At 49.0% G+C, this 27182-nt stretch overlaps 2 protein-coding genes and 1 long non-coding RNA gene across 17 annotated transcripts; 1 reads left to right on the forward strand and 2 right to left on the reverse strand.

Moving 5' to 3' along the window:
• Nucleotides 1-212: 212 nt before the first annotated feature.
• LOC119123483 lies at nucleotides 213-22448 on the reverse strand. The gene is made up of 3 exons (XR_005098072.1): nucleotides 22438-22448; nucleotides 4204-4207; nucleotides 213-471 (listed from the first exon to the last, which is right to left on the reverse strand). It is a non-coding gene; the product is annotated as an uncharacterized LOC119123483 (long non-coding RNA).
• LOC119123408 (dystroglycan-like) lies at nucleotides 8430-16156 on the reverse strand. 8 transcript variants are annotated; one of them, XM_037252508.1, is made up of 6 exons: nucleotides 15330-15882; nucleotides 15217-15258; nucleotides 12994-13390; nucleotides 12035-12454; nucleotides 10602-11380; nucleotides 8430-10035 (listed from the first exon to the last, which is right to left on the reverse strand). In XM_037252508.1, the coding sequence occupies exons 3-6, from the start codon at nucleotides 13270-13272 to the stop codon at nucleotides 9021-9023; spliced, it is 2493 nt and encodes an 830-aa protein (XP_037108403.1). In that variant the 5' UTR covers nucleotides 13273-13390; nucleotides 15217-15258; nucleotides 15330-15882; the 3' UTR covers nucleotides 8430-9020. The 8 variants fall into 8 exon arrangements, with proteins under 8 accessions (XP_037108403.1, XP_037108407.1, XP_037108406.1 ...); XM_037252512.1 differs by lacking the exons at nucleotides 15217-15258; nucleotides 15330-15882 and adding exons at nucleotides 13529-13640; nucleotides 14717-14959; XM_037252511.1 differs by lacking the exons at nucleotides 15217-15258; nucleotides 15330-15882 and adding an exon at nucleotides 15926-16156.
• Nucleotides 17265-23097, forward strand: nicn1 (nicolin 1). 8 transcript variants are annotated; one of them, XM_037252600.1, is made up of 8 exons: nucleotides 17870-18291; nucleotides 18521-18570; nucleotides 20999-21151; nucleotides 21825-22007; nucleotides 22108-22221; nucleotides 22339-22407; nucleotides 22790-22900; nucleotides 22971-23097. In XM_037252600.1, exons 1-8 carry the CDS (start codon nucleotides 18072-18074, stop codon nucleotides 23010-23012), a joined length of 942 nt encoding a protein of 313 aa, XP_037108495.1. In that variant the 5' UTR covers nucleotides 17870-18071; the 3' UTR covers nucleotides 23013-23097. The 8 variants fall into 8 exon arrangements, with proteins under 8 accessions (XP_037108500.1, XP_037108495.1, XP_037108496.1 ...); XM_037252601.1 differs by having other exon boundaries at nucleotides 17871-18291; nucleotides 21002-21151; XM_037252602.1 differs by having other exon boundaries at nucleotides 17880-18241; nucleotides 18348-18570.
• The last annotated feature ends 4085 nt before the right edge of the window (nucleotides 23098-27182 follow it).

Raw genomic sequence — 27182 nt, forward strand, 5'->3', positions numbered from 1 at the left:
GTTCCAATTTAATGGGACAGTACATTGTGTCTTCAGTATCATTATTCAAAATTAACTCATCGAGGTCTGCGTTCCACATCTAGCCCTGATCTATGTCTTGATCTCTCAAACGTTATTACCTGTGTCATGCTTGCTCAAAAATGTGACTTAGAATATGGTGCTGTGAATTTCCAATCTGCCCGATCAAATTGGATCCCGCTGCTCAGCTCTTCTTTCTCATGCTCCTGTTAGCCTGCAATTGTCCAAATCAAAAATGTTATTTTCTTTTAACTGTCTTTCTTTTGAACCTCTAAATCTCTCGTGTTGCTAACCTATCTACACCAGGAAACCATTTAAAGGGTCTTAAAGAAAGGACCAACCGATCACTCCCAATATCTCCTCATTATTTACGAGTTAGCCCCCCTTTCTTCACTCACTCACTCTTTCTATCTGTCTCGGGCCGCATTTGTGGCGTCCTGCCATAAATTAATGCTGCCACAGCCTAGCTTTCTCTTAAGACAAACGGGTACACATAAATTAATACTTTAATGGTTAGTGCAAGTATGCCCCTCTCTCGCCTATTGGCAAACTGTTAAACATTAGTGCCAGTGATGTTTCAGTTTCAATCATGCACTTTCACTGTTGGTCATGCATCCTTTGCTCATCAACATTTGATCTCCCCTCGTCTTGTCTCAGTTCTCCTCAACATTGACTTTTCCCGGGGGGACCTGGCTCCGCCTTTGCGGACTCCTCGGCACAGCGCCCCCGGACAAGGGGGGGGTCAGCGTATTAATGTTGACGCCACGGTCATATACCGCCGGTATAGCGCCATTCCACACCTCGGAGCCCACCGGGCCCCCTCCTTTCTTGAACATTCTCTTATCCATGCCGTCTTCCTCCTCACACGCCCGCACCCACACAGGGTGTGCACATAAATGCACACACACACGGCGCGCACACAACCACACACATACACACACACGCATCCGCACGCACGCCCAATACACAAAGCGCGCACACAGAGCTCAGACGAACGACGACAGACTGACACAAACTTTACAGAGATTACGCACGAACACAGAACACACAGACAAAGGGATTTGAATCCATCTCTCATGTAGCTTCTTACTAACCGCTTCCATGCGGTTTGGTCATGCTGTGGCTTCTTACCGTGCGCAGGTGCACTTACAAACATGCCCTTTGCACTTCTTGTCTTTGTTTCCCCTAAGAGCGCTTTGTATTTCCCCTTATACTGCAGATTTTTAACTTCAGTGTGCACACAAATTACTTTTCTTACATGGTATACCAACATTAAACCCCCTGAGGCCTCTTTTTCCACGTTTTCCAATTTCTATCGGCTGCGCACTCCTCCGCTCTGCCAATTGCGGTCTGCTGCAAGCCGTAAATTTCATCAGACTTTGACAGGCGTGTGTGCTATTACAGTGCGCCTCGACAATCGGGATCAAACCGTGTCGACTTGGGTACGACCGCAGCGCACCAGTTCACCCCGGTAAGTGTCCCAAAGAGTATCTCTCTAAGAGGCTAACGCGCCAGCGGTCAGCCGGGGGAACCGCGCAACCCGCACAAACTCCTAATCTGATCAGTGCCCAAATAACGTGGTCTGCGCGCTTCATTCTCTTCGGCACTCATGGTCCCAGACCCAGCCGGTATTTCTCCCACATTCATTCACACAGCTACGGATGCCAAGGCTGCGCACTCCTCCGCTCTGCCAATCGCGGTCTGCAGCAAGCCTCCCTTTTTTGTGCGACCTTTATAGAGACAAATGCCACCACCGAACATCTCAAAAATCGCACTCGGCCCGTACGGCCATTGGGTGCGATCTCAACGTCCCAGCACGTCCCGGGAATTGTGGCTTGGTGGCGCACGTCTCTTGTCGCAAACAGTGTTCAATCGTATCTGTGCTTCCGCCCCAGTCATACAGCTAAAATTTCTATCCTCCACCGGATCTGTCGCCAAAATAAACTCCACGTTTTATGGGACTTTCTATTCTTCTTCTGTCGTGACAGCCGATCAGCGATGTCCCAGACATCCTGTCCTGTTACACGTGCCCTCTGTCTCGGGGCATTTTTCTTTCTCATTCATCATTCACACCAGACATGTCACTCACACTGTTGTGCACATTCCCCATTAAGTTTTATGCTATTTTTCCATTTTTGTTTGCCTTTTTTCTTTTTTCTATTTTTATTGAACATTTTCATTTTCCTATTGGGGCTACTCCCCCCTTTCAAAATCCACATCTCGCCGACATTCAGCTAGGGGAGACAAATCCCCCCCCCCCTGCCAGCCACTGGCACACCAGGCCCATTAACTGTCCCCCTTAGGAGCCCCTCCGTCCCCCCCCCCACACCAGGCACGAGCACATCGCGATACTGTGAGTGAAAGCTTCTCACCTCAAACTCAGCCTGCCGGCCGGACGCTCGATGCTCGCACCCAGGCGGGCGAGGGCTCCCCGAAGGACACGAGAACTGTTCGTGACGCCAAAAATTGTGGTGAATTCTCTTCGATGGTCAGCTGGTCTTCCAAACAAACGGTGAAAAAGTGGATGGCTTGGGGAAGGAAAACGTCAGTCACACACGGCTGATTGGGGAAAGATTTTATTCAACCGATGTCAGAGAGAAGTGTCTCGCGCCCTAGCCAAGATGTCGAGTCCCTTTGTCTACTCTCGCCCTAAAACTTATACCCCCGCGCTTCCCTTCACTCGGATGCGCGCACACGGGGCTGTTGGATGATCTATGACCCCCCAGTCAGCCTCCCTAACTCTACACGGTGCATATCTTAGCAGTTGTTAATGGAAACCAGATGTGTCTGGTGCCAATGAGCCTACATTCCTGGACCAAGCTCCAAACAATCCCGCACGAACCAGACCCGAACATGACCCGGTCACACTTAGGCTTACTAGTGAGATATACATTGCATGATACCAGAATAAAAATTTACAACACGGGGGCACCCCAAAATGAGTGCACCGCGTTTCAAGGGTACAAATGACAACGTTCAATATGCGTGCTTGTGTGACTCGTGCAGAGGGCCCTCAGCAAGACTGCTCTGATAGCGCTGGTAAATAAAAAAACCTTGTCTGCTCGTTCCTGTGCGATTGCTTCATGTTCGAAATGGGCGACTGACATGACATAGTACAGGGGTCACCAACACGGTGCCCGCGGGCGACCTGGTGCCCGGAGTTCGAACAAAAAAATTCGTGCAGTTGCGCGGTCGGCGACGCGCTACTGTTGCGCGTTCGGCGGTGCGCTGCAGTTGCGCGTTCGGCGGTGCGCTGCAGTTGCGTGATTGGACCAAATTAAGCTCCCTGCGCACTGAGGTCCACTTAAATTCTGGAACGTATATTAGGACTTTAAAAATATTTTCTAAATTTTAGCGACGGCTCTGTTACAATAACGCGACCAGCGCGGTGCAGTTGCGCGGTCGGCCATGCGCTACTGTTGCGCGTTCGGCGGTGCGCTGCAGTTGCGCGATCGGACAAAATTAAGTTCCCTGCGCACTTAGGTCCACTTAAATTTTGGAAAGTACATCAGGACTTTAAAAATATTTTCTAAATTTCAGCAACGGCTCTGTCACAATAATGCGACCAGCGTGATGCAGTTGCGCAGTGGGCGACGCGCTGCGGTTGCGCGTTCGGCGGTGCGCTGCAGTTGTGCGATCGGACAAATATGCGCAAATGAAAAAATGCTTAAAAAAGGCGGGGTTTTTTTGTCTTGAAACGGATTAAAATTTTTTCCATTATTTGTAATGGGAAAAATTGATTCGGAATTCGACCGATTCGCTTCTCGAACCGCCTTCTGGAACGGATTGTGGTCAAAAAACAAGGTTTGACTGTATTTTTGCTATTTTTGTTAAAATCACACTGTGAACTGGAAATGACAATAATAACACATAGTGAAAGCCAAATTGAGCAAATTGGCTATCTCAGAAGTGTGCCTCAAACTGGTAGCCCTTTGCCTTAATCAGTACCCAGGAAGTAGCTCTCGGTTTAAGAAAGGTTGGTGACCCCTGGTGTAGAGTCTACAACAGAAAAGAAATGTCAACATTGAGAGCAGACGCCACATCGTAAGGCTTCACTGTTGTCTTTTTTAATCTCCAGTACAGATGTCAGTCTTTTTTAATCTACAGTACAGATGTCACACTTATCATACCTGTCCATGGTCTTCTTGGAAACATGCAGGTCTTCAAATCAGCCCCTCCCAACACAAGACTGCTTTGCAATCTGTATATAAAAAATTATGAACAGTGTCTCAGAAGAGTGGAATTACTTAGGGACAAAATTGAATTGAGGACTGTTTTTCTCGTAAATCAAGCTAAAATAACTGAAAAGTCAGTGACTTCGACAGTACAGCAATTAAACCAAACGGAACCCTACAGGTTCCATTTGTAAGCTATCAAGAATGAAGGGACCACCACATCCAAAATAAAATTTGACTAACCAATTCCAATCTTAATCATTCTGCCATTCAGTCTTGCATCCTGTTTGTTATTTATTTCCTTGGACATCATGTCAAAGGTCTCCAGATCAGTCATGGGCACCGTCCACTATCCGCGTCACATTATGAGCGACAGTTGAGGCTTCTCAGCCCAGGGATTGTCAGAAGGGGCTCAACGACGACCTTCAGAAACTCTGAGAATAAAGAGAAATAGAAATAAAATACTCACTTAAATTACTGCAGCTATGCCTACAAAAAAAAAACTTTCATGCTTTTCCCTGTCATGGGCGTTTCACACTCACTTCCTAGCTGTTGAAGAATGAAGCAAATGTTAATTGCATGATTCAAATGAACCATTTTCCAATTATGAACTTTGCCCTGTTTGAAAAAAATGATGGCATTCTGTCTGTGCCTTTGAATGTGGTGCAATTTAATTTGGCTATTGTACATATCCAATAACGTTATTTTAAAATAGTACTGATAAAATTGCTTGTTCTACAAGTTGTAATCCAAATGATGAAAATGTACAAGGTAAACCTGGGTTTTATTTTGCACTTTGACATCCGCCCCGGTTTCCGAAGTGTGAAAGTCAAGGCAATGACGTCAAAAATGCAAGTTCCATATTGAAGATTGCAATTACAACATACGCGTTTTGCATATGCTCGACAGTAGCTAAGCATACATAATTATACTCAAACCACCAATAACATATCAATTTTCAAAGATAACGCAAGGCAGTTATGATTACTTCTACAATAAAGAATAAGTCAAAAATCAATCTGTACCTTGTGGAGTCCGGTCAAATTTTAATACAGATGCTCCTCTCTTCTCCAGGCTTGGAGTCTGTGTTATTAAAGGGAAAAAAGAACATGTCTGATTTGACAATTCACCCATTAACTGCTGTTAATCACATGACACAAAACAATTTTAACTTTTGAAGTGATTTGCCTTAGAGTTCCAAGCCCTGGTGAGTGCAAAACAAAGTTAGGTGCACATTTTAATGACATCAGAAGATAAAAACCTACCTTTTCACGTGCCACTCCTTGAGCTCCACATAGACCTAATATAGACGTCTATTTTAGGTCTACACATAGACCTAATACAGACGTCTATATCAGGTAACCGAAATAACCACACTTCACCCGGATCAATGGCTGTTTAAAACAAATCATTGCAACCTCTGTTCATTATTTATACAACCTACCGATGGTTTAGGGTTTATATTATTTTTTATTATATTTCATATTTAATGGATTTAAACTTGTCTATTTTAGGTTATTCTGTAGCCCTAAAATAGACGTCTATGTTAGGTCTATGTGTAGACCTAATTTAGATATCCGTATTAGGTCCATAGAATAACCTAAAATAGACAGGTTACAGAAATAACCACACTTCACATGTATGGATCAATGGTTGTTAAAAACAAAGCCAACTTCTGTTCATTATTCGTACGACTTACAGCTGGTTGAGACTTTAAAATTTCGAAATATAATCATATTTGATGGTTTTAATTTTGACGTCTATTTTAGGTCTACATATAGACCTAATCTACACATAGACAAGAGGTTTAATAGACGTCTATGGCTCACAGGGAAGAAACCCATAAAATATCAAATAAACAATTTTACATAGTTATTGTTTTAACATATTGGATATTATAGTCTAAATACTTGATCTCCATGTTTCCGTACATTTTGAGTTTTTGTTTGTTTGAAATTTGCTATTGGAGAAATTCAATTAAAAACATTTACCGTTTTTTTCCATGTATAATGCCAAAATTTAACTAATTTATTGTCCTAAAATCTGGGGTGCGCATTACACATGGGTACAATTTTTTTTAATTTTTTTTTTTTTCCTTTTTTTTTTTTTTGTGAAGAAAATCATGGTACAACAATTTTTGAAGAAAATCTTGTCACGGATGGTTCTTTACAACGTCACTTTCCTCTCTTTTCATTTTAACCTAACTGATCGCGGTGGTGCCTTTCTGGGCAGTCGGAGAAATCAACGCCAACAAAAAAAATACATCCAGCCTAGTTAAGAAATCACCAGAAAGATCACCATGACAATTGTGAATAATAAATAAATAATTATTATATATATTATATATATTATTATTATAATAATAAATAATTGTGATAAATAACTGGAACATCACTCAAATATTGGTGATCCCGTTGAGAGTCTCACATATTTCTTCGCTATCGAGTTTGCTACTGCATGCACAGTGATACTGACCGGCAGAATAACATCCGGTTGTTCCCAAAGATGATCTTTTTTCTGAAATAATTTTATGTTTACGGACTTAAGTAACCCGGCCGGGTCATACCAAAGACTATAAAAATGGGACCCATTGCCTCCCTGCTTGGCACTCAGCATTAAGGGTTGGAATTGGGGGGTTAGATCACCAAATGATTCCCGAGCGCGGCGCCGCTGCTGCTCACTGCTCCCCTCTCCCCCAGGGGATGGATCAAAATCACACGGGGATGGGTCAAATGCAGAGGACAAATTTCACCACACCCAGACGCGTGTGTGACGATCATTGGGACTTAAAAAAAAAAAAAAAAAAAAAGAAATTAAAAAAAAAAAAAAAAAGTCAAAATTTGGGTGCGTATTATACATGGGTACAGGCTTTTTTCCAGCATCGACATGCCATTTTTAGGGTGCGTATTATACATGGGGGCGCATTATACATGGAAAAAAACGGTACGTTATATTACAGTATGTCAATTACTCTTATGCTACTTGCATTACTTTACCAGATACAATTTTGAAGAGTCACTATCAGCATACATTTTTAAAGCAAAAGGAAGTCTTCCTTCCTTATCTGCTGTGATGAGGCGGAAGGGACGCGCCACTTTAGGGCTCTTGTCAATCGAATGCGCGCGTCCGTTCGTTTGTGTTGCAAACGGAAACTTTATGGCATTGTTTAGCCAGCAGAAGGCAACATATGGCAGGAAGATTATAGCTCTTGCAGAGGCCCACAACTTGCTCTTAGCACACGCATGCATGCACGCGCGCACGCATGCACGCACACACGAGAATCTGAATTGTAAATCATGCGATACTAGCGTTGGATTTTATTGATAGATAAAGTGACAACTCCAATTGTGATTATTCCAGGGTGTCAGTGCTTGGTCTAGCGGCTCTAGCCATTGAATGTCTGGTGATTTACAGGAGCTCGATGCTGAGGTGGCTTGGTGAGGCACAAATTGTACTAAAGAAAGAGTATTGTTACTTGAAGAACTGGAAATTACTCAAGTAAGAGTTAGACAATATTTGGGGGAAAGCAAGTCAAGTACTGAGTAGCTTTTGAATGTTTGTTTTTTAATGGAAGGCTGTCCATCATCGAGACAAAAATAGCAAATGTAGATATTGCTCAACAGTACCACTTTGAAAGGTTTGCTCCCATGCGCGCTACAGAGAGTTTGGTGTGCAGTCGGTCACGCGACGGCTCGGAGCCATGTGATGCGCACGGGTGGCAAAACTGGCAATCAAGGAATAAAAGCAGTTAGCAAAATGGAGCTCAATGTGACGGTTGAAGTCTGCCAAGTTGGGCCTCAAGTCCTCGGCCTGGAACTCTTCAAACGACTCAAGTACACACAGAGCCTTGCTGACGATATGCGGATGCCGGCATTGGTGGCATTCCTTATTGTTGTTTGCATTCCCGCCAAAGGTCAGGCCGCGTTGACGTCGCCATCGGCAACAAGAGCCTTTGTGGCAGCCATCTTTGAGGCCAACTGCTCATCTCAAGCACTTCTCATTTTTCCTTGGGGAGTTCCCTCGCTACCCAGATGGCAATTTTAGGCCGCAGTGAGCCCACCTCCCAGGGCGTGCTTTCCGTTGCTTTCAAAGCTTTTTTGTTTTGATTTGACTTGCTTTGTTCAGTGCGAGGCTGATGGAGCAAGACATCTCATAACGCGCAAGTGTTACCACCAGCACGTGACGTGTGTGGCCAGATCTGCCAGTCGCGACTGCACAGAAAAAAGACGCCAGCGCTGTGGTAGCAAATCGACTTTTATTATGGAAAGCAAACAAAGCTTGTTATTATTGCAAAACAATTCGCTCAAACATTCAAAGAGAGAAGAAGCAAAATCTATCAAACGCTTGCCTAACAACAACAATCACTATTGTCATCGTCTTTGCGCTTGGCGACCAATTGTCAAAGAAAGCAAATTTGTATCAAAAGTCCTAAAAAAGATGAAGACTTTACCTGTCAACGTGTAAAGTACAAAAATATTTGCGAGCCCAAACGTCATCATCATCATCTTAGCACCCGTGAATGATGCTGGTTCATGTTTGTGATGTCTTTTTTCGTACACATTTGTCTGCTAAACAAATGCACATTCAAGCGTGACACACGGTCCATGTTGAAAATATGTCGGGATTGCGGAGGCAGTAATGAGGCGTTCTCATAACCACCTGCTCCCTCCCTCCCCCCACACATGGTACCTTGCTGTTCGGAAGCACCTGCAAAGAAAAAAGGCTGGCAAAAAGGTGAAAAGAAAACGCCAGTGAAGGTCCGGTGCGCGGGGTCACCCGACGACACCAGTAGTCCTGCCAAAGGACACCGCCTCCCCCGGTGGCCCCTTAGGGCGGCACGTAAGGTGGCGGCGAGCGGTACGGGGTCATGTTCTTGGGGCGTGAGCCATTGCCCTCCGAGGAAGAGGCGAAGGGCGGCGGCGGCTGGTAGGGCGGGGCGTTGGGGTCGTGGTCTCGGAGTGCTGCGTACTCGCCTGGTGGCCGGCGGTCGAGGGGCGCCGTCGAGGGCGGGCCGGCCTCGGGGTACTCAGGAGGCGGCAGGGGCGGCTTCTCCTCCAGCAAGATGAGTGGGGCGCCGGATGAGGGCAGCGGCGGCTTTGAGTCATCCAGCTCGTCGGCAAAGATGATGGGCACGCCCTTCTTAATGAAAGTGGCCTGGTCCTCCAGGGTCAGTTTGCCCTTGCGCTTCTTCCGGTAGCAAACGGTGGCCACCAGTCCGGCCAACAGCAAGACGGCCGCCACAACCACCGCGGGTATGACAGTGTGCAGGTAGACGTCGTCGGCACTCTCCCGCCCGGTCCCTGGGGCCGGACTGACGGCAGCACCGACGGGCGGCGCCGTCTCACCTGGCGGGATGAAGGAGAAGGCCCGGCAGGCGGCCTGCCCTTTGGCCGTGATGCCCAGGGGTCGGAAGTCGGGCTCCATCGCACGGCGAAGGTTGGGCGTGGGCCTGCCGTCGGCGTCGCCCAGCATCCGGCTCAGGCTCACAATATCCTCCTTGGGGCAGGGCGCGTGCGGGAGGCTGCTGTTGGTCCACTCCACCAGGATGGAGCCCTTGCTGATATTCCTCAGGCTCACCGTGCTGCTGTTGCGCTCCCCCATGGCGTAGGCCAGCTTCCGCACCAGAAGGATCTTCTTGTGGATGTCGTTGGTGACCCGGCGCGGCTCTCCCTCCAGTCGGGCCGCAAACACCACGGGACTCTTGTCATTGGCGGGCCAGCGGCTCACGCGGACCTCGATGGCGTCGATGGCGCTCAGGCCTCCTTTGTCGGTGGCCTGCATGAAGTACTCATGCTTGCCAGCGTGATGCGCGTCGGGTAGCCCATAGAGGAGTTGGCTGGTGCTGTCGGGAGAAGACCACTCAGTTAGTCACCGTGCGGGACACCCAATCGAGAGCGTGCACCGAGCGCAACCGGCGGGCGGTGTGGCATAGCCATCAGCCTATCAGAAGCTTGCGACTGGCAGCGCAACAAAAGCGTCCTCGCTTTAGTCTGACGAGAGCTGTGTCAAATTCAGCCAGGATTTACGTACGCCGCCGATGAGAGCAAACGCCGCCCGCTCGGGTTCTCCCTTGAGGGAAGGGATCAGCCCTTTTCAAAGGGAAACCTTTCCCCAGGGAAGTGGCTGCACTTTGAGCTACTCTTTTCCGGTCATCAAATTGAATTGTCCCCTTGTCACAAGCAGTGGCCGTTCATTAAGATGAATCGTTGGACTGAATAAGGACTCCAGGGGCAGGTCTTAAGAAATGGCAAAAAAAAAATGCATCAAAGACAAGAGCCGCTGCAAATGTCGGATTTTAGCAGCCCTTTGCGACGGCCGGCCCCGTCCGCTGGCAACTCCCGAAATTGAGTGAGTGAGGGCTTTCTGCTGCCAGTCACGAGCGAGCGAGAGATAAAAGCGAAGCGGCACCTGTTGAACTGGATCCAGGAAGCTTCTCCCACCACTTCATTGGGGTTCTTCCTCAAGCTCAGCCGCAGCTTGTCGGTGGTTCCGTCTTCTTTGTCGAAGAAAGTGTCCGAAGGGATCTTGACCTCAAAGTACGTTCCTACCAGAGCGTTCACCTGGTCGATGGGGTTACGCAAAACCGGCTTTTCATTGTACGCATCTGACAGCGAAGGCTTTGTGGGCGAAGACGCCTTGGGCTGGTGGGGTGCCGCCGTGGTCTTGGGCCGTTTGGGCTTCTTGGTGGCCTTGCGTGTGGGCGCGGGCGGCGTGGCGGTGGCTTCCACGTAGATGGGCCGGGTGGCGGTCGGCTCGACGGCGCTCTCCATCGCCTTGGTGGGTCGAGGCGGTTCCGGGGTGGGCGTGGAAGCCACCGGGTCCCGAACTCGAATGGTGGGTTTTCCCGGCAACGGGACGGGACCCCGCACGGGTGGCGCCGAGCTTTGTGGGGGCGTCGCAATGGACAGCGACAATAGCGTCGGGATGACACGAACGGGTGGCTCCTCCGCCGAGGAAGGCGGCAGTGATGTCAGGGCCGGCGTGGGCGTGTTGCTCAGTTGGCGCCCAACGCGCTTGGCCAAGCGAGGCTTTTTGTTGGCCACGTGCCAGCCCACCACAGGGTACCCCAGCTTGGCTGACATGATGCCTCCCTTGGCTGGACCCTCGACGACGGCCAGGTTAGGTACGCTGCTCTGGTCTAGCTGGCAGCCGAGCTTCCACGAAAGCAGAGCCCCGTTCTCCACCACCTGCAAAGACAAACGAGGATCATCGTCGTTACCACCGGGCTCGCCGTTCTCTCGGGAGCCCCAGGCGCAGGCAGCCAAATCCAACCTCTTTTTATTGGCTCAACCGCAAAAATCCCTGCCAAAACCTCGAGAGGTTTGTTACTGACTTCAGATGGCCCAAGACGGCGGCAAAGCACTTCTTTCCTCTCTGGCAAGGCTATGGCCCGAGCTCATGATTCTCCTTCCTTCAGTTCAATGTCACGGCGGCTTGGCCCCAAGTGAAATGGTGAGGCCAGACGTGGCTTTGGTCTGAGCACAAAAATATTTGCCACCTAATTTCGATGCTGTTACGACGGATGGCGGGTGTAGTTGTGAGGGAAGGCAGAGCCATTTTACTGGCAGATGCTGCAGTGTGAGTGAGCCATCCTGATGTTGTTGGTGATTTGAAATGACATGCGAGGCGGTAGCAAAATAGCCACATCTTTGAGCCAGTTGAGAAAAGCTGCACCAACTGTGGTCTTGCTCTCAATGCTGTGCACTTGTCCAAAAGGCTGTGAGCTTCCTTCTGCTGCTTTGCGGCTGATAGAAGATCACTTTGCCTCGTCCAGGCCCTATTTGGGCCAAGTCACAGACCAGAACCCTCGCTCATTCCGACAGCTGCGTCGTCAGACTGACCTTCTTGGCGTTTCCCGGTCCCGCCATGAAGGCGGACATGTCGAAGAGCCTGTTGTCGACGACGGGGTCAAGCCTCATGAGGGGGAGCTCCACCCCTGAGAAGCTCCTCATGTCGTCCAGCAGCGCCACCCTCTGGCGGGAGCTCATCTTGGTCAAGTCGGCATCCAGGATGACCGTCAGCACGGTGACTGATTGGTCCGGGCCGCACGACCACTCGGCGCCCGCTCCGTTGGCAGCCGAGGGATCCTGGGGATCCACCTCAATGAAGAGGACCTCCGAGAAAGAAAGCGACTCGTTGGACACGCCGACCGAGATCTCATAGGTGCCTTTGTCCTCATCCAGCGGCAGCCCCCACAGTGTCCTGCGGGCGGCATCCCAGTGTAGCCAGGATGGAAGGACGTCCATGCCGGACTCGGAGATCTGAAAAGAGTTAGCACTTTATCAGCATCATGCATCCATCCATCCGCCCGCCCGCCCGTCCATCCACCCATCCATCCATCCATCCATCCATCCATCCATCCATCCATCCATCCATCCATCCATCCATCCTTCCTTCCTTCCTTCCTTCCTTCCTTCCTTCCTTCCTTCCTTCCTTCCTTCCTTCCTTCCATCACAAACATCCATATCATGGCACAAACAAAAGGACACCCGGGTTCCCATGGAGACAGACAAAGTGCACATAACATCATCAGGTCAACAGTCATGGAGAATATGAGCTGTTGGTCAAGAGGCAAGGGGCGTGGTCTGAGTAACATTATCGTCATCATCCTTCCCTTTCTTCCAGTTTTGTGCGTGTGTGAGATTACAGGGAGCGCCCAAACACATGAACATGCGAGCGAGCGCAGTTGCTATGTAATTACGCTCGCTGATGGCCGAGAGCTTTTTAAAGACACGCGGGTGCGGCCTTAACAGCGCTTTTTGCTTTTGGCGTCATTGCTTTGAGCAACATGGCGACCGACCTTCAGGGGGAGCTCGTCCATCCGGCCGGGCAATCGGATGCTGAAGACTCGCCCCACTGCAGCCCAGGCGTTGGGCAAGCGGTGGCGGGCGGTGGGCGCAGCAGCGTGCAAGTCCCGCAGGAGCAACGAGCTCATGGATGCCTCCAGCTGACTGGGCGCCGCCTCGCTCATGGACACCTCCAGCCGGCCGGGCGCCACATCCGCCCCGGCCCCGCCCACCGCCGCCACCAGCAGGGCCGCCAGCCCGGCCCACATCCCGACTGCGCCCGGGCGCAGCATACTCCTCACGCAGGGGGAGGGGCTTACACCCCGCAGCAAAGCGCTCGACTGGCTCCTCCTCTCTGCCTGGTCACTTCCTTTTGCTCAGCAGGAAGTCATGACGGGCGACGCTCACGACCTGAGTGGACGACAGGCAACGTGAGATGAGGCGTGGCATCACATGACATTCGCACATGCACACTCGCAGACAAAGCGCCCCACAAGAACGCAGCGCCACATGCGATCCGGACAAAGGCTCGCACAACATCCCACGCACGAGAGGAAAGGCTGTATGCCCTTCGAGCTTTGAGTGCTGGTCTTTGTCTTTCTAGCTAGTGCGCCTTGGTCTGGCCCCCTCTCCACATTCCTTCCACAAAGTCCCGTTTCACCTTTAGAGCAGCAAAACGAAAAGTAAAGCTCAAAAGTTGAGGAATTGTCAAGAAGTAATCTGAATCTCACTTCATTTAATGCCATTAAACTCACTTGAGGCCTCCACAGTGAACGCTGCAAGCCTTCACTTGTGTGTGTGTGTGTGTGTGCGTGTGTTGCTATTCATGCGGCCCACCCTGTGGTGGTGGAAGGCAAAGGTGATGGCTTTTGTGAGCTGTTTGGGGGTGCAGCGGAGACCCCGCTGACACACACAAAAGAGATTTGGCTGAAACAACAATAACGAGGACCCCAAAAAAAATCTCAGGGCACAACGCTGCGACAACAAACCTCTGGCTGCGTCTCATCCCATCCCTGACAAGGACACGTGTGCATTTCAGAGTGCCAGCCAGGACTTGACATGACACATGCCGCCAGCTGCAGCATCTGTCAATCAAGCCACCCTCACACTCCCAAATACTACCGTACATCCCTGCCCCGCCCCCATGAACACACGCACGGGGCCGTTTCAGACGCAACAACCTGGTCTTTCCTGTTTGGTCACATGACACCAAGCTCAGATCAAATGAGCACTTGGAGGAAGGTGGCGCTCAGTGCGACCTGTGCGTCCTCTTTAAACGCACACGCAGGCGAACGTCGGAGCCGCTGACGTCGAAATGGACTTTTGAGACGTCATGGTCTGTCCTGCACCTCGCTTGCTTCCCGTCCATTCCTGACATTCTGAGAACTCGGATGCAAAGGGGACGTGCGAGCGTCCGTGGGCGTGTTCCAGTAGCTTAGCTACTTTCTGACTTGTGTGCGGTCACCATGGTTACCGGGAAAGCACGCGCGGGAGTTGAAATTCCTCAGCAGCTTGACCACGGGCCGGCCGCCCAGCCGCTCGCCCTCTTTGCAGACGGACCCTCATCGCTTTCTTCGGGGAGTTGCGATTCCCTAACTTTCGGTACTTTCGCAAGTAACGGCTTGGACAATTGCGCTCTGGAGCGGCTTTGACTTTTGACACGGCTAATTTTGGCAACGCCCCTCCAGATGTCATCAGAGGTGCTTTAATTTTTTTTTAAAAGCTCTAGAAGCCAACCTGACTTTGCGACAAACAATTTGCCGGGAAACACCTCTCCGAAGGCCGCGTAAGACTTGAGCTCCGCCAGCAGCTGTGTCCTTTGGCTTCCGTCGGCTGCCCCAAGATCCCGTTTTTCGTCTGAATCATTTTCTCTTGCTGACACACTCGTGCTCCTGCTCCTTCACCTTCTGACGAGGCGTTCACCCGCGTGTGCGTGGAATGAGGTCACGCACCAAGTTTTGACTGACCCCGCAACCCTCCCTGCGGACAGAAATAACCCGGCGCGCGCGCACGCATGTCCCCTTCCACACACCTGTTCATTCCGCGACCAAACACACGCACATTGGCTGGCGTGGAAGGCGGGTGGGCGCGTACACGATAGCGAGTTCAGCGTCACGCGCACAGACCAGCATGAAAGGAGGCTTCCCGCTAAACGTCGCCTTCCCTTCGTGTATGGCGCCGCGTGCGTGCACAAACACTCTCCCTTCCAGTGGTGAGACGCATGCGCAGACACTGACCGCCCTCAACGTTGCTGCTGCCGGACTTTCCCCTTTTTTGCTCTTCGGGAAAGGAGGAAGAGAAGAAAAAGATTGCGTGTGCAGTCGCGGCTCTATGGCGTCTCGTAGCGAACCTTCGTTGTCCGCTTGGGCTGGCTCGGGCTCGGAGCTTCCTGGCGGCAGCGCGCGTTTGTGAATGTCGGCCGGCCGTGCTCTACAATGGAGCGATACGTGCAGGGGCGGGGATTGAGGCGACGAGGAAGCGAGGGATGGGGAGGGAGGCGTGGCCACCGTGAGGGGGCTCCCTCTTAACCCCCCTTTCTCACTCTCCTTTCTTGACACTTTTTCCACTCTTCCACGTCATGATTTGGACGCTGGGAGCGTACTCACCCCACATCCTCCCTCCCGTTTTGCACTTTTTATTGAATTTGAATGAACTGTTTAATTCATGAGTAGGCCCAGGGTGGCAGTGTCCATACAAAGTGTATTTTTGTATCAAAGGAGAGAGGGAAAGAAATGACACCTTTGCAAAAAGTCGCGGCATCATCACCCAATTGAGCAGAGCCATACTGAATTGAAATGCAATACCGCCAGTCAAATTGTTTTGCTTTAAAATTAATCATTCTTGATTCGGGCATGCTCGGATCAAAGCAACCCAACAGTCGAGTTGCACTTTTTGCTTTAACTCTTTCAAACATTCTGCCGGGTTCGTTTTGTGTTTGGTGCTCGCCCCTAGGCTCGTCTTCATGGAATGCCGACCTCTGATGGCCCCCAAAAGCCCCGCCCACCTGAGCACCCAGCTGTCCTCCGTGTCATTTGGCTTGTTCAAATGTTCAACTTTTGCCATCTGTGCAGGCCCACGTGAGGAGTTTCCTTCTTCTCGACTCGTCTGACCTTTGCAGACGAGTCAAAACATCTCTTAATGCTCACCTTGAGGGTCTAACTCTGTCTTGCTGGCACTCCCTCCCTCCCTCCCCTTTGCCTTCTGTTGTCATGCTCGAAACCCCCCCCCACCCCGCCCTCGTCTGTTTATTTTTACACTGTCAGCTGTTCGTCCGCCTGGCTGACGACAGATGGGCTATGAATAGAAACCCACAAAATGGAGGATGGGGGTGTTGTTGGGGTGTGGCGGGGCTTAGGGGGTGCATTCCATTTCTCTGGTTACACTTGACTGAGTGCTCTGACCCAACATGGCTGCCACAGGAGATGGAGGACAGAGGGCACGCTTACTTTAGCCATAAAGCTGCTTTTGGCCACAGAGGCAGGCAACTTGCCAGCTAGAAAACGACGCTTCATCGTCGCTGGCGGAAAAACTTTTCCCAAGCCGTTCTCTCTGCGGCACCACCGTCCGTCATTTTTCTTCTTCCTGATACGCTGGGTGGCCATAAACAACAAGATATCGGAACGGTTTGCAGCCCCAGCTACTACTTTCTGAGTTTTGGCTGGATTGTGTCAGGAAGACTGATTTACATCCCGAAGCCTCTTTGATATGCCGTCAAAAATGAAAGGAGACTGTGTGGACATGACACATGCAGCCTCAGCAACGTCGGCCATGGAGAGAAAACCACCTTTTGCTGTACCCTTTGCACTAGGCTGAAACTAACATGCAATATCTCAGACACTGTAGGCAAATGGGGGGGGGGGGGGGCTTTTTCTCCTCTTTGGATTCTTTTTGCATCAATGTACATATGGCCAAATCCCTTGAAACCTTCTTGGCACTGGCATCTGAGTTGACTATGACGATGATTATTGTTGTTTGGCGCACTGGTTTGGCTCGCAGGGTAGAGGCTGTGGGTTCCACCCTGGGTCCGGCGGGCCTTCTGCTTGGGAGTTTGCCTGTTCTCCAAGTGCTTGCGTGGGTTTCCGCCGGGTGCTCCGGTTTCCTCCCACATCCCCAAAACATGCGTGCGCGATTGAATGCTCCAAATCGCCTTTAGGTGTGAGTGCGAATGCGGATGTTTGTTGGTCTCCCTGCGATTGGCCGGCGACCGATTGTGGGTGCTGACTGCCTGGAGAGCTTTGGGATAGGCTCCAGCGCGACCGATTGTGGGTGCAGACTGCCTGGAGAGCTTTGGGATAGGCTCCAGCGCGCCCTTGTGAGGATGAAGAGGTTTTGAAAATGGATGGATCTGATTATCCATCCATGGTGTTGTTTCTGCCCTTGTTGTTGTTGCCACGACAACTTGTGGTCTGTCAACTCCAGAAAACTGAAACATGCACCGTTACCCTGTGCAAACCCACCACTGGCCAAATCAACCATATAACACACACGCACACCCGAGTGCGTGCGTGTTTGAGAGAAAGAGAGCGAGTCAATGTTGGATGGAAGTTATAACCCTGTTACCTTGGCAACAGAAGGACGTTGCCCTTGGTTGACCTTGGTGTGTAATTTGTGTGCTTTGTGTGAGAGTCAAAGATGACAAAAGTCACGCTCACACCCTTTGAGACCATTGGGGTCAAAGGTCGTTGCACAAAACAGTTTAAGCATCTTTGAAAATGGCAGCCTGTACCCACGCACGCACACGCACGCACGCCTTTTTCATTGGTGCCACAAATCATGCATGCAAGCGAGGCCCAAGCTGTGTTTCTTCCCCATTCCCTCCTTCACCCCCACCCATGTGAGTGCGTGTGTGCGCGACCCCCCCCCCCCCCCCCACACACACACACACACACACACGCACACACACTTGAGTGCTGCCTTTTGGCGTGAGCGCTCAGGAATGCTCTCCACTCTCTTCCTCAAACATGCACGCGCCCTGGTTGTGAAAACAAAGAGTGGCAGGAGGTGAAGAAGAGGTGGGAGGAGGAGGAGCAGGAGGAGAACCTAAGCGATGCATTTTAGTTGAGAACAGTTTGTATTTCTAAGCAGAGTGTAAATGTTCAGACTGTGCTTAATGTTGCAGTGGCAGGCAATAACATATTTTTTCTTTTTTGGAAACATCTGCTTCACTATGCTGCATGGCAACTTTGAGAGCAAAACGTCTTGGCGGGACGAGACGACTCAAACGTCACAGGAGAAACTGCACAAGTTGATCAACTGCTGCAGGTTCTTGGATTTAATTGCCAGGGCGACAGGAGCCGCATCGGCAATACCAAGTGTGTCGTTTGCCATTTATGTGGTTCTGATTTGCTGCTATGTATTTGTTTCCAAGGAATTCAACTTGCTTTGCGCTACCGTCCGCGGCCATGCCGTCGTGAATGTGTGAAGACTGAGCGTTTGGAGGCCGAGGCTCAGTCGCCATGGTTACACGAGACCGGAAGTCAGTCCGGCTGCAATCCATGCTCGCGAGCGTGCTCATGGCCCCTCGCCTTTCTCTTTTGACAGCCGCTTCGGGATGGTCCGTGGTCGTCGAACACGCGCAGGACGGAGGAGACGTGAGTACGTAGGTTATTTTCATTTTGAGCGAGGGCAACGTCGATTCGGGACATCGTGACGGGCACCTACCCGCTATTAGCACTTAGCAACGCTAACTGAAAATGGCCTTGTGTTGCGTTCGTGCGACATTTCGGCGCAATCGTGCAACGTGTTCGGCATGAAAATGAACGGAACGTGACACTGACTTCCTCAATTAATAGTTTTCCTTGCCCTCCTTGGGTTTGTGGTCAGGCCGTCGAGAATATGTGTCAACTGTGAAGCCCTTTGAGACCTTTCTGTGTGAGACAAATAGACTTGACTTGACTCAAGCACATTTCTCAAAGTCGTGACTCCATGACTGTAAAACACTGCAAAACGATCAAAGTCGAACATCTTGGACTTGAATGTTATGGCTTTATTTACAAGACAAGACCTAAATCGTGGTCTTCAATCATCCTAACAATTTTTCACCAAATCTAATATTTTATCTAACTGTTTGCTTCGTTTTTGCCTAGCTTAGTCAAAATGCCCAAATGCTGTGGCATTTTGGGAAAGTTCCTGCGTTTGTTGCAATTAGCTCAAAGTACAAACCGGATTCGGTTGAAGTTGGGAAATTGTGTAAAATGAAAATAAAAACAAAATACAACGATTTGAAAATCCTTCTCAACCCATATTCAATTGAATACACTACAAAGACAACATATTTAATGTTCAAAATGAAAAATGTAATTATTTTTTGCCAAATAATAATTAACTTAGAATTTCATGGCTGCAACACGTCCAGTAGAAGTTGGGAAAGGTGGGGAAAAAATACCGAGAAAAGCTCATCAAACACCTATTTGGAACATCCCACATGTGATCAGGCTAATAAGGAACAGGTGGGTACCATGATTGGGTATAAAAGGAGCCTCCCCAAACATGCTCAGTCATTCACAAGCAAGGATGGGGCGACATTCACCACTTTGTCCACAACTGCGTGAGAAAATAGTTGAACAGTTTAAGAACATTTCTCAAAGCAAAATTGCAAGGAATTTAGGGATTTCAACATCTACGGTCCATAATATCATCAAAAGGTTCAGAGAATCTGGTGAAATCACTGCACGTAAGCGCCACGGCCGGAAACCAAGACTGAATGACCGTGACCTTCGATCCCTCAGGCGGCACTGCCTTAAAAACCGACGTGTGTGTAAAGAATATCACCAAAGGGGCTCAGGAAAACTTCAGAAAACCACTGTCAGTAAATACAGTTCATCACTACATCAGTAAGTGCGGGTTAAAACTCTACCATGCAAAGCAAAAGCCGTTTATGAACAACATCCAGAAACGCCACCGGGCTCTCTGGGCCTGACCGAGCTCATGTAAAATGGACTGATGAACAATGGAAAAGTGTTTTGTGGTCTGATGAGTCCACTTTTCAAATTGTTTTTGGAAACACTGGACGTCGTGTCCTCCAGACAAAAGAGGAAGCGGCCCATCCGGACTGTTATCAACGCAAAGTTCAGTAGCCAGCATCTGTGATGGTATGGGGGTGCATTAGTTCCCAGGGCATAGGTGACTTACATTTCTGTGAAGGCAACATAAATGCTGAAAAGTACATACAGATTTTGGAGCAACATGTGCTGCCATCCAAGCGACGTCTTTTTCATGGACGCCGCTGCGTATTTCAGCAAGATAATGCCAAGCCACATTCTGCACGTGTTACAACAACGTGGCTTCGAAGTAAAAGAGTCCAGGTTCTCCCCTGGTCCGCTTGCAGTCCATACCTGTCTCCCATTGAAAATGTGTGGCGCATTATGAAGCGCAAAATAGGACAGGGAAGACCCCGTACTGTTGAACAACTGAAGCGGTTCATCAAGCAAGAATGGGAAGGAATTCCACATGAGAAGCTAAGAGAATTAGTCTCCTCTCTTCCAAAACGTTTGAGTGTTATTAAAAGGAAAGGCGATGTAACGAAGTGGTAAACATGCCCTTTCCCAACTTCTACTGCACGTGTTGCAGCTATGAAATTCTAAGTTAATTATTATTTGAAAAATAAAATGAAGTTCATGAGTTTGAGCATTAAATATCTTGTCTTTGTAGTGTATTCAATTGAATATAGGTTGAAAAGGATTTTCAACTCATTGTATTATGGTTTTATTGACATTTTACACAATTTCCAACTTCAAATGATTTCGGTTTGTACATTGGAAGGTATTTACCAGGCCAAAAATGCTTACGGTGCTTACCCTCGTGAGGAGAGGCGCTTTAGAAAGCGAATGGATAAATGTTTATTCCTTCTTGGCCAGCTCAAGCTTTGGTAGTGTGTATGCCGCACACCGACATTTCAGGCAGTCCCACGAACGCAACGCCCCTTCCAAGTCTTTCCTCGATAAATGATGGAATCGCAACTTGAATGTCTCACCTTAATATTTGTGTGCTGGCCACTCTGAGAATGGTTGTGATTGTTAGCAGGCAAAAATGAGCGCCAGTGATGTCACGAGGGGCGTGGCCTGCGCACTGAAGCCGCCGGTGTTTCTTCACTTTGGAGGCAGCGAGATGCAGGCGTCCTGCTCGGGCGTATGCGTAATCGACGCCAGTCTGCCCCCGGGGAAAACCGTCAACGTAGGTCTCCGATGACGAGGAGACTCGTGTCGTCGGACTGCTGGTGGCCTCTCACGCCTGAAGCTGGAAGCCATCTTGCGTTGAGCTTGCTTATTTTGCCGCTTGGGGAAAAAGAGTGTCCTTCTTTCGTTCGACGATGCAGTCGCCACTCACATCGCGATTTCACGACAGCTGTTGTCGTAACAAAGCGCTTGACACAAGACAATCCCCCAAAAAAGCCCCTTTCTTCTGGTGCACATTAAATACGCTTACAGATATATTCAGCGAGCACATACGTCGTGTCGCCGCTGTCACTGATGACTTGTGCTGCAAGCCTCGAGTCATGGGAAAAGAGCCGACCAGTGGCGGTTCCGACTGCTGACTCGTAGCTGTCGGGTCGACTTTTCACGTCGACTCCGCGTTCGGCTTCGCTTCGGTGATGCAGGCTGATGCCGTCGTAGCGCTCGGAGATTGGCATACCTCATGAGAGATGATTTGGATTCACAATCAAAACCAGACCGAACAGAATGCGAAAAGGCCACCAGAGCCACAAATCAATGCATTGGGCAACGCAAGATGGCCACCGGTGGCGGTGAGCAATCGGTGTGACGCGTCCAGCTGCTTTGCAGACCTCCGTCGTCACGACATCCAATCGAGGCCGATGGGAAGGCTAACATGTCGACAATGTCGTCAGATCGAGACCATCACCTTTAAGAATTTCTATACGGCCCTGGTCAGCGTGAGGCTGCGGAGGCGGAGCCCTGGCCGGGAGGGGGGGGGGGGCGAGTGGTGCACGGCCCTCAGGGACCGCCCCCTCATGACCAACCCGCACGCGGAAAGCGGCGCACAGGACTACTGCAGCATCGACAGGAAGCAGGTGAGCACGAGCGCCGTACTTGCACCATCCGGTGGCGTCAGTGATGCAACACTGGTGCCGCCCGCTGCTGTAACACTGCCGGTGCCGCCTTTGTCTTCAGATGCGAGTGGAGCCGGATGACGTGTCGTCCGTACGGCTGGTCCTCAAGCAGCCATCGTGCGCCTGGCTGACCTTTGGCGTGGAGGACGTGCTCCTCTTCCCTCGCGCCCAGCCCGTACGTACTGGCCGCCTCCATGTTTTGCTTGAGGCTTTTGGGCTCAAACAGCACCAAAACGCCAGCTTCCTTGTTGTGCATGCACGCACAGCTGAGAGGTTTGCCACAATGTTGCAGGAGCCCGTCGGCGAGCTCTCTGATTGGCTGTCGGCTCTGAACCTGGTTGAGCAACGGCTGCCTACGCAGGTACATCGGCCGGCACCGCATCCTTTGCACATTTGGGGGCACCTTGACTTTGGAGCACACCGGCGTGCGAGGTTTTTTGCTCATCAGTTGATCAGAGTTCAGTGATAGACTCAGAGTATGTTGAACCTGCTTTCTTGAATACACGGGCAGCGCCAGCTTGTTGCTCATTGTGCCATGGACTCCCTTGTACACGTCGGGGTGGAAAATTCCCCTCCTCGCTCATTTCAAGTCGATAAAATATGGAGCGAGGTGGCTTCATCTGGAGCGGGCCTTCCTGCCCGGCTGATAAGTCAAGTGAGTTCTTGCGAGCTTGTTTGTGGCTCCTAAGTCAGGTGCCCACCGCCCTGCGCCGGCCGGATCTGAAAGATCGTGCACCCCGCAGGGCTCGCTGGATGCTGCGTCCGTGTCGTGCCGTCTGCAGCCGATGTGGGCCTTGAGTGAAGTCACCACGCGGAGCAGTCGGAGCCACACCGCCCCCGTCGGACGCTTTGATGTACGCCCAACACACCGCACGTTGCGCAATTAGCTGATTCTTAATGGTTGCTGTGCTTTTTCTTTTGCAGGTGGACGGCAGTTATGATATAAATTTATTATCCCTGACCTAAAACACAATTTTGGATGTGGAGCTCATGTTTGATGTACTGGATGTGTCCTTTTGCCCAATGGCAATAAAATACAAAGACAACCAAATCTTGCCTTTTCTTACCCAGAGCTGCACAGGAAATGCGCCCCAGCAAAATAAGAGTTTGGTGACGCTCTGCCGCCACCTCGGAGGATAAGACCGAGTCATCTCGAATAACTCCATGGCAGTTTGCATTGTGGCTACACGATAGGGGGAAAAATGCAGTTGTTGAATGTTGCCATATGTAACGTACCTAAAGAAATGTTGTCTCGTGAAAAAGAAATCGTGACAAAAAAAGCAGGGTCAATCTATTCTTGGCTTATTAACCCGAATAACTCGTAAATAAATTAATCTCTTAGTCTCACTATCAATCTGGAAAAGGTCATCTTGAGCATGGTCACATCGCGTCACGTTGTCGCGGCAGCAATATTACATCACATAATTTTGGAATGCTGTTTGAATTGCAAGCCATTTTTCCTTTGTTGAAACCAGCCAACAATGAAAAATGATCTTGTTGACAAGAGCTGTAATCCAGCCAGCAAAATGAGCTGGGGGGTATTCCACAAAGCAGGTTCAACATACTCTGAGTCTGTCACTGAACTCTGAGTTGACTTACTCTGAGGTGGGAGACTGAGTGTTCCGTTCCAGAACAGCTGATCTGAGTTACTTCAATCAACTTTGAGTACCGTTTTTTACCATGTATAATGCGCAAAATTTAACTAATTTATTGTCCTAAAATCTGGGGTGCGCATTATACATGGGTACAATGTTTTTTTATTTTATTTTTTTTTAATTTATTTATTTATTTTTGAAGAAAAATCATGGTACAACAATTTTTGAAGAAAATCTTTTCACGGATGGTTCTTTACAACGTCACTTTCCTCTCTTTTCATTTTAACCTAACTGATCGCGGTGGTGCCTTTCTGGGCAGTCGGAGAAATCAACGCCAACAAAAAAAATACATCCAGCCTAGTTAAGAAATCACCAGAAAGATCACCATGACAATTGTGAATAATAAATAAACAATTATATATATTATATATATTATTATAATAAACAATTGTGATAAATAACTGGAACATCACTCAAATATTGGTGATCCCGTTGAGAGTCTCACATATTTCTTCGCTATCGAGTTTGCTACTGCATGCGCAGTGATACTACGGCAGAATAACATCCGGTTGTTCCCAAAGATGATCTTTTTACTGAAATAATCTTACGTTTACGGACTTAAGTAACCCGGCCGGGTCATACCAAAGACTATAAAAATGGGACCCATTGCCTCCCTGCTTGGCACTCAGCATTAAGGGTTGGAATTGGGGGGTTAGATCACCAAATGATTCCCGAGCGCGGCGCCACTGCTGCTCACTGCTCCCCTCTCCCCCAGGGGATGGATCAAAATCACACGGGGATGGGTCAAATGCAGAGGACAAATTTCACCACACCCAGATGCGTGTGTGACGATCATTGGGACTTTAAAAAAAAAAAAAGTCAAAATTTGGGTGCGTATTATACATGGGTACAGGCTTTTTTCCAGCATCGACATGCCATTTTTAGGGTGCGTATTACACATGGGGGCGCATTATACATGAAAAAAAAACGGTATGTCAACCTGGAGTTTCACGCGTGCACAACCACTATAAAAAGCCATCAATGGAGCCCGGATACCACGAGTCACCATGACAACTGAGGAAAAACAGATCACATTATTTTACCTCGATGGAGTTGGAGGTCCTTATGCAGGCTTATGGCGAGTACAAACGTATTTTTCACCGCAAATCTACAGGACTGTCTCAGAAAATTAGAATATTGTGATAAAGTTCTTTATTTTCTGCAATGCAATTAAAAACACAAAAATGTCATACATTCTGGAGTTGTTACAAATCAACTGAAATATTGCAAGCCTTTTATTATCTTAATATTGCTGATTATGGCATACAGCTTAAGAAAACTCAAATATCCTATCTCAAAATGTGAGAATATCATGAAAAAGTATACTAGTAGGGTATTCAACTAATCACTTGAATCGTCTGATTAACTCGAAACAGCTGCAAGGGTTTCCTGAGCCTTGAAAAACACGCAGCTTGGTTCAGTAAACTAAATCACAAGTATGGGGAAGACTGCTGATCTGACTGCTGTCCAGAGGACCATCATTGACACCCTCCATCAGGAGGGTAAGACACAAAAAGAAATTTCTCAGAGCAAGCTGTTCACAAAGTGCAGTTTCAAAGCACATCCACAAATAGTCTGTTGGAAGGGGGAAATGTGGCAGGAAACGCTGCACAACCAAGAGAGATGACCGCAGCCTTAACAGCATTGTGAAGAAGAGTCGCTTCCAGAATTTGGGGGAGCTTCAAAGACAGTGGACTGAAGCTGGAGTCCAGGTATCAAAAGCCACTGTTCCCAGACGTGTCCGGGAAATGGGCTACAATAGCCTTATTCCCATGGTCAAGCTACTTCTGAACTCAAGACAACGGAAGAAGCGTCTGACTTGGGCTATGGAGACAAAGCACTCGACAGTTCCAGAGTGGTCCAAAGTCCTCTTTTCAGATGAAAGCATGTTTTGTATTTCATTTGGAAGTCAAGGCGCCAGAGTCTGGAGAAAGGCTTGGAGAGGAGCAAAATCAAGTAGCTTGAAATCCAGTGTGAAGTTCCCACAGTCAGCGATGGTTTAGGGAGCCATGTCAGCTGCTGGTGTTGGTTCACTGTATTTCATCAAGTCCAGAGTAAATGCAGATTTTAGAGCACTACATGCTTCCGTCAGCTGAAAAGCTCTATGGAGATGATTTCATTTTCCAGCATGATCTGGCACCTGCCCACAGTGCCAAAACCACCAGTAAATGGTGTACTGACCATGGCATTACTGTCCTCGATTGGCCTGCCAATTCCCCTGACCTGAACCCCATAGAGAATTTGTGGGGTATTGTGAAGAAGAAGCTGAAAGACACCAGACCCAACAATGCAAATGAGCTAAAGGCCGCTATTGAAGCATCCTGGGCATCCAGCACCTCAGCAATGCCATAGGCTGATTGCCACCATGTCATGCCGCATTGGTTGCAGTAATCCGTGCAAAAGGATTCCCAACCAAGTACTGAGTGCATTAATGGACATTTTCAAATGTTTGATTTGGTTTTGCTGTTATAAATCTTTTTTTTTTACTTGGTCTGAGGAAATATTCTAACATTTTGAGATAGGATATTTGAGTTTTCTTAAGCTGTATGCCATAATCAGCAATATTAAAATAATAAAAGGCTTGCAATATTTCAGTTGATTTGTAATGACTCCAGAATGTATGACATTTTTCCATCCGTCCATCCATCCATTTTCTGTACCGCTGTATCCCCACGGGGGTCGCGGGCTTGCTGGAGCCCATCAGAGACGAACAACCATCCGCACACGCACTCACACCTAGGGGCAATTTGGAGCGCTCGATCAGCCTACCAAGCATGTTTTTGGGGATGTGGGAGGAAACCGGAGGGCCCGGAGAAAACCCACGCGGACACGGGGAGAACATGCAAACTCCACACAGGGAGGGCCGGAGGTGGAATCGAACCCGCACCCTCCGTACTGTGAGGCGGACGTGCTAGCCAGTGCGCAACCCAGACGCCTTGTATGACATTTTTGTTTTTTTAATTACATTACAGAAAATAAAGAACTTTATCACAATATTCTAATTTTCGGAGACAGTTCTGTATAACAAACAGGTGTTGTGCTCGATTTGGTTCACCCGTGAGATTTTGTTCCCCCTGCCGCGGGAGCGCGCACGCCTTGTTTGGAAAGCGAAAAACCGATGCCGTACGGTCGTACGGCGTCACCACTATGTTGTTTTCAATAACAACATGAAGAACTCACGTTTGCGTCAGTCAATTTTAATTTTTAGAAAGGATTATTCTCATTTGATGTCTTTAAGTTCATCCGCGTTCTGCCGTTGAAGCGGGGTGCATTCAAAGACCAGTCGTACAGACGGAACACTCAATCACTTCACCAAAAAGCAACGATGTAATTACGTATGTTCCCCTGCCGCGGGAGCGCGCACGCCTTGTTTGGAAAGCGAAAAACCGATGCCGTACGGTCGTACGGCGTCAGCACTATGTTGTTTTCAATAAAAACATGAAGAACTCACGTTTGCGTCAGTCAATTTTAATTTTTAGAA

The sequence above is a fragment of the Syngnathus acus genome, chromosome 5 (assembly GCF_901709675.1).
Source record: "Syngnathus acus chromosome 5, fSynAcu1.2, whole genome shotgun sequence".
Classification (NCBI taxonomy): domain Eukaryota; kingdom Metazoa; phylum Chordata; class Actinopteri; order Syngnathiformes; family Syngnathidae; genus Syngnathus; species Syngnathus acus.

Bases quoted from the DNA above. Each gene is read 5' to 3' on its own strand.
- LOC119123408 (XM_037252511.1), bottom strand. From the start codon at position 13,272: ATGCTGCGCCCGGGCGCAGTCGGGATGTGGGCCGGGCTGGCGGCCCTG. The intron at 12,455-12,993 runs GTCGGTCGCCAT...AACTCTTTTCAG, and splicing joins TGGACGAGCTCCCCCTGAAG to ATCTCCGAGTCCGGCATGGA. The intron at 10,036-10,601 runs GTGCCGCTTCGC...TTCTCCCGACAG, and splicing joins TCCTGGATCCAGTTCAACAG to CACCAGCCAACTCCTCTATG.
- nicn1 (XM_037252600.1), top strand. From the start codon at position 18,072: ATGTTCAGACTGTGCTTAATGTTGCAGTGGCAGGCAATAACATATTTT. The intron at 18,292-18,520 runs GTGTGTCGTTTG...CTCTTTTGACAG, and splicing joins AGCCGCATCGGCAATACCAA to CCGCTTCGGGATGGTCCGTG. The intron at 22,008-22,107 runs GTGAGCACGAGC...CTTTGTCTTCAG, and splicing joins GCAGCATCGACAGGAAGCAG to ATGCGAGTGGAGCCGGATGA.